This window comes from Solanum dulcamara, chromosome 10 (assembly GCF_947179165.1).
Source record: "Solanum dulcamara chromosome 10, daSolDulc1.2, whole genome shotgun sequence".
In the NCBI taxonomy this organism is placed as follows: domain Eukaryota; kingdom Viridiplantae; phylum Streptophyta; class Magnoliopsida; order Solanales; family Solanaceae; genus Solanum; species Solanum dulcamara.
This window is the reverse complement of record NC_077246.1, coordinates 9154591-9168092: the sequence shown is the minus strand read 5'-3', so window position 1 is coordinate 9168092 and position 13502 is coordinate 9154591. Positions and strand designations below refer to the sequence as shown.

General features: G+C 33.0%; 1 protein-coding gene across 1 annotated transcript; it reads right to left on the bottom strand.

Annotated features, from left to right (window-relative positions):
• Nucleotides 1-924: 924 nt before the first annotated feature.
• LOC129871035 (peroxidase 27-like) lies at nucleotides 925-3876 on the bottom strand. The gene is made up of 4 exons (XM_055945900.1): nucleotides 3644-3876; nucleotides 2869-3054; nucleotides 2207-2372; nucleotides 925-1480 (listed from the first exon to the last, which is right to left on the bottom strand). The coding sequence occupies exons 1-4, from the start codon at nucleotides 3866-3868 to the stop codon at nucleotides 1071-1073; spliced, it is 987 nt and encodes a 328-aa protein (XP_055801875.1). The 5' UTR covers nucleotides 3869-3876; the 3' UTR covers nucleotides 925-1070.
• Between the last annotated feature and the right edge of the window lie 9626 nt (nucleotides 3877-13502).

Below are 13502 nucleotides of genomic sequence, written 5' to 3'. Positions count from 1 at the left end.
AATTGTAAATTTCTGGGAGTTCTCCTTCAATGAGTTTATTTGTTTTTTCCCTGAGATTATTAAAGTCAAAATTGCCTTTTACTTATTATGTGTTCTTGGTTTGGAAATTTGGCAAAGTTACAAGTCCTTTCTGTTTGCTTTGTAGTTTGTTGGCACTGCTTTCTTATTGATCAATTTTATTTGATAATATCTTTTTGTATAGGAGTTGTAGTTAGTATGACCATCTGCATTTCTATTATGTATATATAAGGAAAGAAATAGGTTACTCTTCTCGACATCTTTGATTGCCAGAGTGGACAAATATGTTGTTGAGTTTAAAAATATATTACCCATTTGATTGTTGATTTATGATGGTAGAAAAAAGATTGAGACTTAATTGTTTTTCTCTACTACTTTCAATTTTTTTATGCATCAATATTTTGACTAATTAGATCTAAGCATATTAGATCATGTTTGATTAAGGTTAATATGTTTGATATTAGGTCATTTGAGGTGTCGTTAATTCTATTTGTGCATTTCAAGTTCACTTTTTCCTACTTGATTTTGAAAAAACTTGAGTATTTGATGTAAATATGAGATTCATATGAAAGGTATTTTCTTCTACTGTATGAAAGAAATTCATATGAGAATTTTTAGGTATATGAGATTTGTATTAAAGATGGCTTTGTGATCTTATTTATTCTTCTCCAAGACTCGATGTTTCATCTGCTTAATTATTTTCTTGACAGTAACGACATATTTAGAAGTTTTAATAAGAAATCTTTAGAAATATTATATTAAAAACTTTTTTTTATAAGAAAGAAATTCAGCAATATATATATATAAATCAAAAAATGCAAAAGAGAAAATTAGATTTAGAAATGAAGGATGACAAGTGCAAAAATATCAAACTTTCCACTATTTTTCACACTTTTTACATTGACTTCCAAATAGGACTACCTATTAATCTTCCATAATAGAAAGACAATAAACTTACATAAATATTAAATGACAAACACATATTATTCAAGAAATAAACTTGCATCAATATTAAATGACAAACACAATTTATTTTTTTCTTTTTGGCTTTTCTAATTTACTCTTGAGCAGACTTTTCTAATTTCACCTTGATTTCCGGTGAGTACTTGAACCCTTCCCATTTTGACCATAGACTCACCAAAATCTTTTAAAAAAGTAGATCCATATTGATTAATTCCTTGTTTTTTGAGATAATCTTTGGTTTCACTATCATCAAGTAAAGCAGAATCAGAACTAAAAAGTCCCCTTCTTTTAGCCACAAGCTTATAATAAGAACTATCAAATGTCCTAACACTTCCAGGGTCCATTTCCACAAGGGTATTTTGGTCATTTGGTGGACATTTCTTTTTCAAACTTTTTATATAGTTGGGATCCAATGCGGGATCTGTATCTCCTTTTCCAGTGAAGTTGTAAAGACGATTGTTGAAGGATGAGCAGTGAGAGATTCCAATTGTGTGAGAACCTATAAGTTGTTCATTCAAGAAATAGGAAGAAGAATATTACTATCTACTTTAAATTAGGGGGCAGAATCATGATTTTTACTAAATAAATTAATTGATTATAATATAAATAAGTAAATACATGAATAAGTCAAGTAAATTCAATATTTACTATACATACATAAAAAATATATTTTGACATCATATATACAATTTCAACAAAAGGGTGATTAGAGGAAATGATATCTAGTGACCACTAAAAAAACAATATTTTCAGCTTGTGTATTATTTTTTAATATTTTCTTACATGTAAAAATAAATATAGCTTATAAAAATAATATAAAATTAAAAATAAATTTATAAAGGATTGCAAAGCTACTTGTTCGAACGGTAAATTTCAATCATTTTTTAGCCTTTGTATAATTGCAAAAATAGTCATTGTCATGAAGTTCTAAATTTTATTGGACAAGATTCAGAATATTATTATCATGGATAAATTTCACGAATGAAATTTAAAACTTCATGATAGTAATGATTTTTCAATTACAAGGTTAAAAAGTGGCCGTACTATTTCTATGTTATATACACCGTCAATGTAGTTTTAACCATTAAGTCATGTTTACCTCATATTTTTAAAAATTATTATAAGTCCATGTTGTAAGAAAACTTATATAATTATTTTTTAAGAAAATATCTTGAACATTATATATATATTTAAGTTTAGAAGCATTAATTAATGAGTTAATTACCTGATAATACAACAAGGTCCTTGACACTTAATCCCCTTTGCAAGAATCCTTGTTTCAATGATGTTATGTTTGCAAAAGGAGGAATCAAATTAAATAAAGCTTCAGTTATATTTGACACACTTCCATCTCTTCGTCCTGTTTCAACTTCCCAGAATGGTCCCTTCACCTGATCACATTTAAATTAATTTACAAAAATAAGAGATCATAATATGTAAGCTTATTTATATATATATGCATCGTCGGTGTAAATAATTTTTGTATTAGTAGGACATTTTATGTTATAGATCATGATTTTTTCACTCATTTTTCATTAAACCATTTCATTAGGTGGGAAACAAATTCTCACTGAAATAGTGAAAATCTTCCTAACTTTTTCATATAAGAAGATTACTCCTATTTTTTCTTTTCCACTAATTCAATTAAAACATTTGTCGGAATAACCACTAAATATTTTTCAGTGGAAAATTTAATGGAAAAATAATAATTCTTTAGTAATAGTTGCACCATCAAGTTATCTTTACATGCATGTTATAGCACGTTACATATTTTGTTTTCTAAGATTTCAAATCTATATTTAAGAAACTTACATATGAATAATGACTTGATAATGTTAATTTTCTTTTTATTCTTCCCTTAAACTCAAATTTAACACGTATATTTACCGCAACAGTGACATCTCGAGCTACAAGGGCAACAATATCTGCACAAGAAACGATGCCAGGGCATGATTTTTCAATAGCAGTCTTCACTCTATCAATAATTTGATATCCTCTAAGGCTTAAATTTGGGATTGAATCTTTCTCAGCTTGTTTTGTTGGGGAATCCAACAAAACTGATCCATCACAACCCTGCAAAAATACTACATAAGTAAGTGTATTTGATACCAAGAAAGACAATTTTTCATGAACTTTTTTTTGTTTTTTTGAGTTGAAAACTAATATTTTTTCATGTTTGATTAATGAATGAAAAAAAAAATATTGATGATAAAATTAACTTGTCTAAGTGTGTCTAAAAGTGCTAATAGAACAAGAATTATATAAGTTAAAAGACGAGATAAAAAGTAAGGAAAATGACTTCCGTGCACCAGTGTAGGGAACTCATTTACCCTAATATTGGTGGAGAAAGGAATATATTTTCTGATAACCAAAACACTAAAACATGACTTTTTCGTCAAAATTATTTTTACTAAAAAATTTCACTTCATACCTGCTTTGGACTTGTTTCGTCAGGATTTTTGTCAGATTTCTTTTTAGGGCTAAAATATTTTTATCAAAGACGATTCTATTCTAGAGTTCGAACTTAAGACTTCTGATAATAATGGCAAGATTACTTGCTATACCACCATAATCTTTTTGTGTAAATTTTAAAAAGAAAAGACTTTCATACATGACACACACTAAAATGCTAGTAAGAAAATAATTTATTTTACATACATACCCTAACAAAACAATCATGATAGTGCATTCTCAACAAAGGGGCAGCAAGGCTAGGGACTCTTGATATAACATCATCAACAACTTCCTTCACTATCAATTCAACATGAGGGCATGTTTTGTGATAAAACCCTACTTTGAGTACTTCTCCATTTGCATGGTTTGAAGCAAATGCAATTAGGAAAAAGATCAATGAAATCAACAAACAATTTGAATTATTAATTGCCATTTCAATTATGGTTTGAAGAAAATGCAAAGAGGTTCCTCTCCTTTTATACTTAGTATAGTTAAGATTTATATATTTTTTTCTTTTTTATTACATAATTATATTAGGTTTGAAGTAGTCGCGAAGAGAGGTAAGAACGTGGGGTTCTCTTAACATTTGTTTATTATGTTACAAATGGAATATTTATTTAAAGTCCTATTTGATTCATAAAAATTATTTTTCTATTGCCTTAATGAACCTACTCATCAATTTGTGGTTTTATTATTACTGTCTAAGACGAGGCGGCCGTGAGGATATTCCTGTTTGGTATAAGGAATAAAGATAATAATTTTATGATAATATGTGAGATTGTTTTATTTTGTGTTTGGTTGTAATTTTTGATTTATGTATATCATAATATTCATGTAATTTTTATTCCAAAATTCATAGTTTTGAGTAAAAAATAAATAAATAATTGAGGTAAGATGACTCCCCCTTTAATTAAAGAATTCATGTTCAAATTTCGAGAACAGATATAAAATTTCAATATAAAGTACTTCCTCATTTAATGAGTCTTAAGGTAGGAAATTATACTCAACGATCTTAATTGGCAATGGATAACCTCGGATTTTTCACTTCCTTTTGTTTCACGAGCAAACCTTCAAGGTGAAAGAACACACCTTTTTAAACTTGAAATAGTTGAAAGTCACATAAAAGTAACTGGGCTGTAGAGAAGAAATCAACAAACCGCATCAAACCGACAAATCGAACTAAATCGGAAAAAAAAATTGACTAGTGGTTTGATTTAACTTGGTTTGATGTTTGGAAAAAAAAACCCGACCATTTATAGGGTTGGTTTGATTTTAACTAAAAAAAGTCAAACCGAATCCAAACCGATCCGATTATAGATATACTACTTTTAAATTATGTTATACATAAAAATATTTATTAAAATGTAATTAATAAATATATTTTTAAAATTTTTCATAATTTTTGTTTTCTTTCTTACATTTAGATTTGGACTTGAGAAGCTCATCTAAATAATATACAAAAAAAACCATCTTATAAAGTTATATTATAAAGTTAAAACTTCAAACAGTGTTCTGTCTCCATCTTATATGTTGATATTTTGTACTAGAACTCTTTTTAATAAACACTGCTCTGTGCTTCAAACAGTGTTCTGCCTCCATCTTATATGTTGATATTTTGTACTAGAACTCTTTTTAATAAACACTGCTCTGTGCTTTTTATTAGATACTATGAAAAATCCGAGAAACCCCAAAATACAGAAAAAACCCGAGAAAAATTGATATCGAAAAACTCAACTTTTATTGGTTTGGTTTGGTTTATAGATTTAATAACCCGACACAAATGATTTGGTTTGGTTTGTAAAAAATCCGAACCAATTCGGTTCATGTACACCCCTAAAAATAACTATGAAAACTTGAGCTCGGAGTTAAAAGAGCTATTTTTTTCTATAAAAAAAACATAAAGAGCCACTTTTTTTCCAAAAAAATCAAAAGGGACAAATCACTGTTACAGCAGCGATTTCGTAAAAATATTTAACAGCGTTAGTTTTTATTAGTACATCGCTAGCTGCTAGTGCAGCGATTTTACACCAACAAATATTTACAACAATTTTTTTAAAAAACATACATCGCTGCAAATGCAACGATTTTTAACCAATTTTTTTTTTTCCAAATCATACATCTACCTTCGCAGAGATGTATTTAAAAAAAATTATACTAATGTTTGATCAACTCAAAGATTTAAACCATTATCGCAAATTAATATTTTATACATGATGGCCATTATTTATTTGTTTATTGTAAATTGCAGAAGGCAACTAAAATTGATTTTTGTCACTTATTTACACTTGAAATTTTTTGTGCTGTAAAATTTGGTATCTGTGTCACTTGCTAAACAATCCTTAATTATAAAGTCCCTTTCTGCAATATTAAATTTAACATCACATACTCTTATCTCCTTTAAGGCTGCTAAGATTACTCTCAAGTCTCAAGTATCTGAGTATTAATTATGGGTGCAAAATCGCTGTTACTACAGCGATGTATGATTTGAAAAAAAAAATTGGTTAAAAATTGCTACACTTGCAGCGATGTATTTTCTTTAAAGAAAAATTATTGAAAATCACTGCACTTGCAGTGATGTTTTTTTAAAAAAAAAATGGTGTAAAATCGCTGCAGTAGCAGCGATGTATTAAAAAATTAACGGCGTTAATATTTTTTTTTTTTACGAAATCGCTACTGTACCAGCGATTTATCCCTTTTGGTTATTTCAAAAAAGGAGTAACCCTTTATGTATTTTTATAGAAAAAAGTAGCTCTCTTGGCTCCGGACTCATTAAAACTCCTCTTCACTTCCATAGTTCTTTGGTATGACGAAGCTGCTTCGGATTAAAGTCTGTAAGAATTTGAGTTACTACTTCAAAAATTAGTGTATTTAAATTGATAACTAATCATAAGATAAAAAAGATTCCCTTCTTCGAAACCCTTCTTGCAAAACCTTTAAGAAGATCAAGATGAAAATTATAGTATAAAACCAAATATTGTACATTATATCCCTTATGTTTAATTTTTCATATGCAATGAACCAAACGTTACCAAAAAGTATATAAACTAAATGTTCTCGTTATTATTTAGGGTGTGTTCGATTGTTTGGTATAAGGAAAAATATTTTCAAGAAAAAAGTACTTTTCAAAAAATTAAGTAATTTTTAAAATTTACTTTCTTAAGTTTAGTACGTATGAAAAAAATATTATTTTAATTTTTTTTATATACGATCTAAACAGATAATATGAAAGGTGATGGTGATACAACTACTAATCACGATACTATATTTCAAATATTAATTTCAGTATAACTTGTTTGCAAGGCAAACAGTCCCTCAACGATATAATTGGTGGTACAACTACTAAAATATGTTCCTTGAGCCACCACTGAGAACAGCTAATTTGGAACTGTGATTTTCAGTACTTTTAGGATTAATTAAAAGATTAATTGTGTTGACTTTAATGGTAACATGCCTCTATCAGTAATCAATCAAATAATTTATAATTTCTTCTGACAGCTAAAAGAAGAAGGTGCAATAGAATTATTGTTGGGTTTAATTGATAGTTTGAATGGGAAATTGAGGGAAAAAGAAGTGGAGAGGAAAATGATATGTTCTTTCTTGCTTTATTAAATAAGCTTTAGTCTCACATAGGTGGTGCAAAATGAAAAGTCTCCTACTTAAAAGTAGAAGGACTCCTTCATGTTGCTAAAGGGTCAAGAAGAGGGTCTCCTCTCGCGCCGTCGTCGTCGTCGCTGGCTCGGCTCGGCTTCGGCTTCGGCTTGATAATCTTTTTGGACCAAATTTTCTTTAAATTTTAATTAATTAATATTATTTATTTATTTAATTAATTAAGTGAAAATCCTGACCCGCAACCCGCGACCCGTTTCTTTCCCGGATTAATTTAAAATTATTTCCCTCCGTTTTTCCAACAAATTTTTTAAAGGTTGCAACCTTGTCCGAAAAGTTGCAAACCTTTTCTCAACAGACAAATCTTTTCCCAACAGGTGTCTTTTCTTAAAAGGTGCAAACAGTCTATATATGTCTCTTAATCCTCAGAATGTTCTATACGAAAAATTCTGAAATAACATACTTCTTCTTCTTCTTCTTTCTGCACTTCCTAAAATCGTGTGATATACAGTCTTCAAGTGGTTCGCAGTCACCAAAATTTGCAGTACCTCTACTTTGGTGAGTAAATCGTTCTATCCTGGGAGGAAAGATTCCAAAACCTCGGGTACTTTGAGGGGAATAATTTTTTTAAGGACACACTGTGCATTCAGTGGGCTCGATTTTTGTTCTTGCATTAATTTTCCAGATTCTGTGTTTTATTACCTTTAGTTGTTGTTACTGTTTTTAATATTTACAATACAGTTTAGTAACAATCTTAAGGAAATTATCGTTATTTTGTTTTTCTGATTAAACTGTATTCTATTTTGGGAGACTAAAACGTGTGTGGTTTTCTACTCCGTATGAAATAAATATTCTGACTTGAAGAGTATAAAAACTTCGTTGGAATATTAAAGTTCATACTTGTACAACGATTTGAAGAGTATAAAAACTTCATCGTTGTTTTTGTAAAGGGTCTGATATTCTGAAATATTAAGACGGTTTGTCTATTTTGACAGTGAAAAGAAATGACAAGTGATACTGCTACTACTTCTGCGACTGTTGCTGCAACAAGCCGCACTTCTGTGCCACCGGCAGAAAAACCAGGAAAATTTTCTGGAGCCAACATCAAAGGATGGCAGCAAAGGGTGTTCTTTTGGCTTACCACTCTTGGTATGCAGAAGTTCACCAACGAAGACCCTCCTGTGCCCGCTGCTGATATGCCGGCCAATGAAAAGTTTATGATTACTGAGGCATGAACACAGGTAGATTTTCTATGCAAGGGCTACATCCTAAGTGCTTTGGATGATGATTTGTACAATGTCTACAGTGCTGTGAAAACTTCTAAAGAATTGTGGGATGCACTTGAGAAGAAGTACAAGACTGAAGACGCATGCTTGAAAAAATTTGTGGTTGCTAAGTTCCTAGACTATAAAATGATAGATAACAGACCTGTTGGAACCCAGGTTCAAGAACTACAACTTATTTTTCATGACCTTATTGCTGAAGGTATGGTAGTTAATGAAGCATTTCAAGTGGCTGCGATGATAGAAAAGTTGCCTCCTTCGTGGAGAGATTTAAAAAATTATCTAAAGCACAAGCGCAAGGAAATGAAGTTGGAAGATCTTGTGATTCGTCTCAAGATTGAGGAAGATAACAAAACAGCAGAAAAAAAGTCGCGTGGAAATTCAATAATTATGGGAGCGAACATCGTTGAAGATGCTGCTCCAAAGAATAAGAAAAGGAAGCAACCTTTTGAAAAGAATCAGGAGCAAAACAAGAAAAAGTTCAAGGGCAATTGTTATAATTGTGGAAAAGTTGGACATAAAGCTCCAGATTGTCGTCTTCCGAAAAAGGATAAGAGAAAGGGACAAGCCAATATGGTGGAAAATAAAGAAGGTATCGATGATCTGTGTGCAATGCTATCAGAATGCAACCTACTAGGTAATCCCAAAGAATGGTGGCTTGATTTGGGAGCTACTTCGCATGTGTGTGCAGTCCGAGAAGCCTTCTCTACTTATTCCCCTGCAGCACCTGATGCGACGATCTATATGGGAAATTCTGCAACTGCTAAGATTGAAGGATATAGGAGAGTATTTCTGAAAATGACATCCGGCAAAGTGGTGACACTGAACAAAGTGTATCATGTTCCAGAAATGCAAAAGAATTTGGTGTCTGCCGGCCTTCTTATCAAGAATGGATTCAAGTGTGTTCTAGTTTCAGACAAAGTAGTTGTCAGTAAGAATGAAATGTATCTAGGAAAAGGCTACCTCACTGAGGGTCTTTTAAAACTAAATGTAATGGTTGTTGATGATAATAAAGTTCAAGCTTCTTCTTACTTACTTGAGTCAAAAAATTTATGGCATTCACATTTCCTTTCAATAGATTTATAAGGATGCTTAGCATACTTAGATTCAACACATACTTGACACAGAAATTTATGATATGAAGTCTACACCAACTCGTGGTGGAAAGAAGTATTTTATAACTTTTATTGACGATTGCACTCGATATTGTTATGTATATTTACTTAATAGACATTTGTGATATGAAGTCTACACCAACTCGTGGTGCAAAAAAGTATTTTATAACTTTTATTGACGATTGCACTCGATATTGTTATGTATATTTGCTTAATAGTAATGATGAAGCAATTGATGCATTTAAGCAATACAAGAACGAAGTGGAAAATCAATTAAATAAAAAAATAAAAATGATTAGAAATGATAGGGGTGGAGAATACGAATCTCCTTTTGAAAAGATATGTTTAGAATATGGAATTATTCATCAAGCTACTGGCCCCTATACACCTCAATCAAATGGAATTGCGGAAAAGAAAAACCGAACATTAAAAGAAATGATGAATGCTTTATTAATAAGTTCCGGTTTACCGCAGAACTTGTGGGGGGAAGCTATCCTTACAGCTAATCGAATACTCAACAGAGTACCCCACAGCAAAACACAAACTATTCCATATGAACTATGGAAAGAAAGAAAACCCAACTTAAAATATTTCAAAGTGTGGGGGTGTTTAGCAAAGGTCCAAGTTCCTTTGCCCAAAAGGGTAAAAATCGGACCAAAGACCGTGGATTGTATTTTTATTGGCTATGCTATAAACAGCAAAGCTTGTCGATTTTTTATTCATAAATCGGACAATCGCGAAATTATTATTAATACGGTAATTGAATCATATAATGCTGAATTCTTTGAAAATATTTATCCGTATAAAACTAAAAGTGAGTCCTCAAGTGAAAGATCTAAACGACCACGAGAAGAACCAAAGGAAAGTAAACCAACCGAAGAGGATTCAAGGCGTAGCAAACGTCAAAGGATATCTACTTCCTTTGGACCAGATTTTGTGACATTTTTGCTTAAAAATGAGCCTCAAACATTTAAAGCTGCAATGTCTTCTTCTGATTCAGTATTTTTGAAAGAGGCAATCAATAGTGAGATTCAATCAATTTTGAATAACTGTCACGACCCAACCCCGTAGGCCGCAACTGGGTTCCGACCTGGACCCTCTCATGCGTATTTATCAACTACACTTAAGTTGAACCGTGTGTGATGTGATACTATATATAAAAACCCCAATAGTTTAAAACTTTTTCATGTACATGTAGCCTCTTTCATTTGTATCATATCATGAAAGGGCACGCGAGCCGACAAGGCTGCTATAACAAAAACATTCCCAACATATCGAATAGGCAACATCGAAACTAACTCATAAACAACCCACATATACATATGTCTACAGACCTCTAAGAATAGTAACAACAACATATGGCGGGACAAGACCCCCGCCGTACCCCTGAATGTACAAATATATACATTAAGTGACCAGCATCAAAATTTAGGCTCCAGAACAGTGAAACACTTCCGACACAGCTGAGAGGAACTCCTACGCTGATGGATCTCCAGAATAAACATCTGTACCTGCGGGCATGAAATGCAGCCCCCCGAGAAAAGGGGGGTCAGTACGATATATGTACTGAGTATGTAAAGCATAACACATCGTAACTGAGATCATAACTGAAATAGGGATGCAGGGGATAAGTATAACAATTAACAATTTACTGTACCTGCACCTTAGGACACGTGATCCTATACACCATCATATACTGTGCCCGACCCTCTAGTGAACTCAGTGTCATTATCATTACTTCATAATCACAAATCATCGTGTCATAATGCATTTCGTTTCATCATATCATCGTATACGGTATCATACCATCGTATACGGTATCATCTTATCATGTATATCATCGTGTTATACCCGATTCACTACGAGGCTCAGGGTCACAATGTATTACTTTAATCTCATATGCATGCCTACATAAAGTATCCGGCCCTTTAGTGAGGGACTCGGTGAATGGAGTGGTGTACGTCTATAGCGTACCATCATAATATACATATGTACCCGGCCCTCTAAGGAGGTACTCGGTGTTCCTTCCTTATTTCACCACATATACTATCATATTACTGCCGGCCTGGGACTCGGTGAATAATCGTATCGTCATAACATATAACATATATCACACCTCACGTACGACATCGTCTCCTCGTGCGTGGAACTATACACATCCGGCTCGGGACGCAGTAAAAGAAGCAGTAACACTGTGCACGATAACATATCCCGGCCCATCATGGGACTCGAGGAAGGATGGGTTACAGTATGCACGAGTAGAGTAGTGAGAAACCATATGCAACTAAGTCATTATCTAAGACTCGATGAAACAGTCAAGTGAACCGTCAACTGATGACTGGGGAGTAATTATCCGAGGTATCCCTTTAGATGTCATTAGGTCTTATATCAGTTGGGGCTTCAGGGATCACAAACATGCATCAAAATAATGCCACATAATTCATGCAATCAGAAATATAATCTATGCAATCAGAAACACAATTTATCTAGTCAAAGACTCAACTCATGCAATCAACGGCATTTATCATTTCAGAGCCTCTAAAAAGAGGAGCTGGTACCTCTACTTTCTATTCATTATATAGAAGGCTCGAGAATAGTAGTTTGACTACTTTCAGACTCTTAATGTTCAGGAGTGACTACAAGTCACGAGTTACAATCAGAGCTCATAAATGGAATTACCTCTAAACCTATATCATATACCATTTCACTTAAAGTTAAGCCATTCCAAAGGAAAGAAGAAATAGGCTTTACATGTACTAGTTTTCATCACATAGAAGACAAAAGGGCAATGACTCAGCTATTGCAGAAGTTCTAATACCAAGAAGTAAACAAGAGTCTCGACTCATACTCAGGGCTTTATGAATGTATTGAATCCCAAATATCGTATACATATCATTCATAACTTATATCTAAGACATGCCAAAAGAAAAGAAGAATAGTTCTACATATCTATTCCAAAAACACGCCAAAGGAAAGCTTCACATACCTTGTATGGACTTCTCTTAATCACGTCCACATTGTTGTCCTCGAAACCTATTTAACATGGAAGTAATGTAAGTATTAACAACCTTGTACTTTTCAGCAACTTAGACTACCCATGAGTATTCATAACATTCATCCCTTCGCTCGCCTTCTCGGCTAGTTCCTTAACTAGTTAGGATGTTAACGAAAATTTGGCAGCACCTCCCCTATAATGTGCCCTATCCGAATTCCCAACCATGTCCTTAGAACCTGCAGCCAACCAACAATGCAACCACCAACCCATACATATATATATTACGACCAAAATTACACAATATAAACCCCCGACAATTAACTCGAAACTAAGATACCAAAACTAGAGTCTTTAATCTTTCTTTCGCGAATTCTTTAATTGCAAAGCGGAGGGTCATGTGGCTGCAACCAACAGATCCCACACCTCATTTAGATAACTTTTAGACCCTGCAACACGCCACAACACAACCATCAGCAGCCCCTACGCGTACAACACCTTATTTCGACAACAACTTAACTATAGCGATTCCAAATTCGTTTATTCCGAACGCTGAACTTTTCAAACCTTTTACCCAACTTCCAGCAGCTCCTAAGGTGTGTAATACACCCTAATTTAACCTCATAAACTTCAAATTATAGGGGAAGAACTTACCTTTCCCGAAATTGACTAAAACTTGCCGAAATCGCGCCTCGGATTTTATTTACGTGCTGAATCATTGTGGCAGCTTGCTGTCTGATTTTTGCTGCACAAAATCCTAATTTTATACTACTAATACTTCCATATCATTGTATTATACGCTAATTAATTAATTTACAGAATGAAAACGGGACTTACCTATTTTGCTCCCAAAGCCGTCGCAATTTTCTCTCCTTAGCTTTAGGGTTTTTTGTTCACGTTGCTGCTGGAAATTTTGATGAACAAGCTGAAGTTTGAGATACATATCACTTATATGGGTGGTCCCAAGGGGTGACACGTGTCAGCCCCTGAGGATGACACGTGTCAAGCCATGATTGGCCACCGTGTCATGCTGCCAATTAGGGGCTGCCACGTGGCAGCGGGGTCCACCTC

Excerpts from the sequence above, each read along its gene's own strand:
- LOC129871035 (XM_055945900.1), bottom strand. The coding sequence starts at position 3,868 with ATGGCAATTAATAATTCAAATTGTTTGTTGATTTCATTGATCTTTTTC. Across the intron at positions 3,055-3,643 it reads ATCATGATTGTTTTGTTAGG|GGTTGTGATGGATCAGTTTT; the intron begins GTATGTATGTAA and ends GTATTTTTGCAG. Across the intron at positions 1,481-2,206 it reads GGACCTTGTTGTATTATCAG|GTTCTCACACAATTGGAATC; the intron begins GTAATTAACTCA and ends AACAACTTATAG.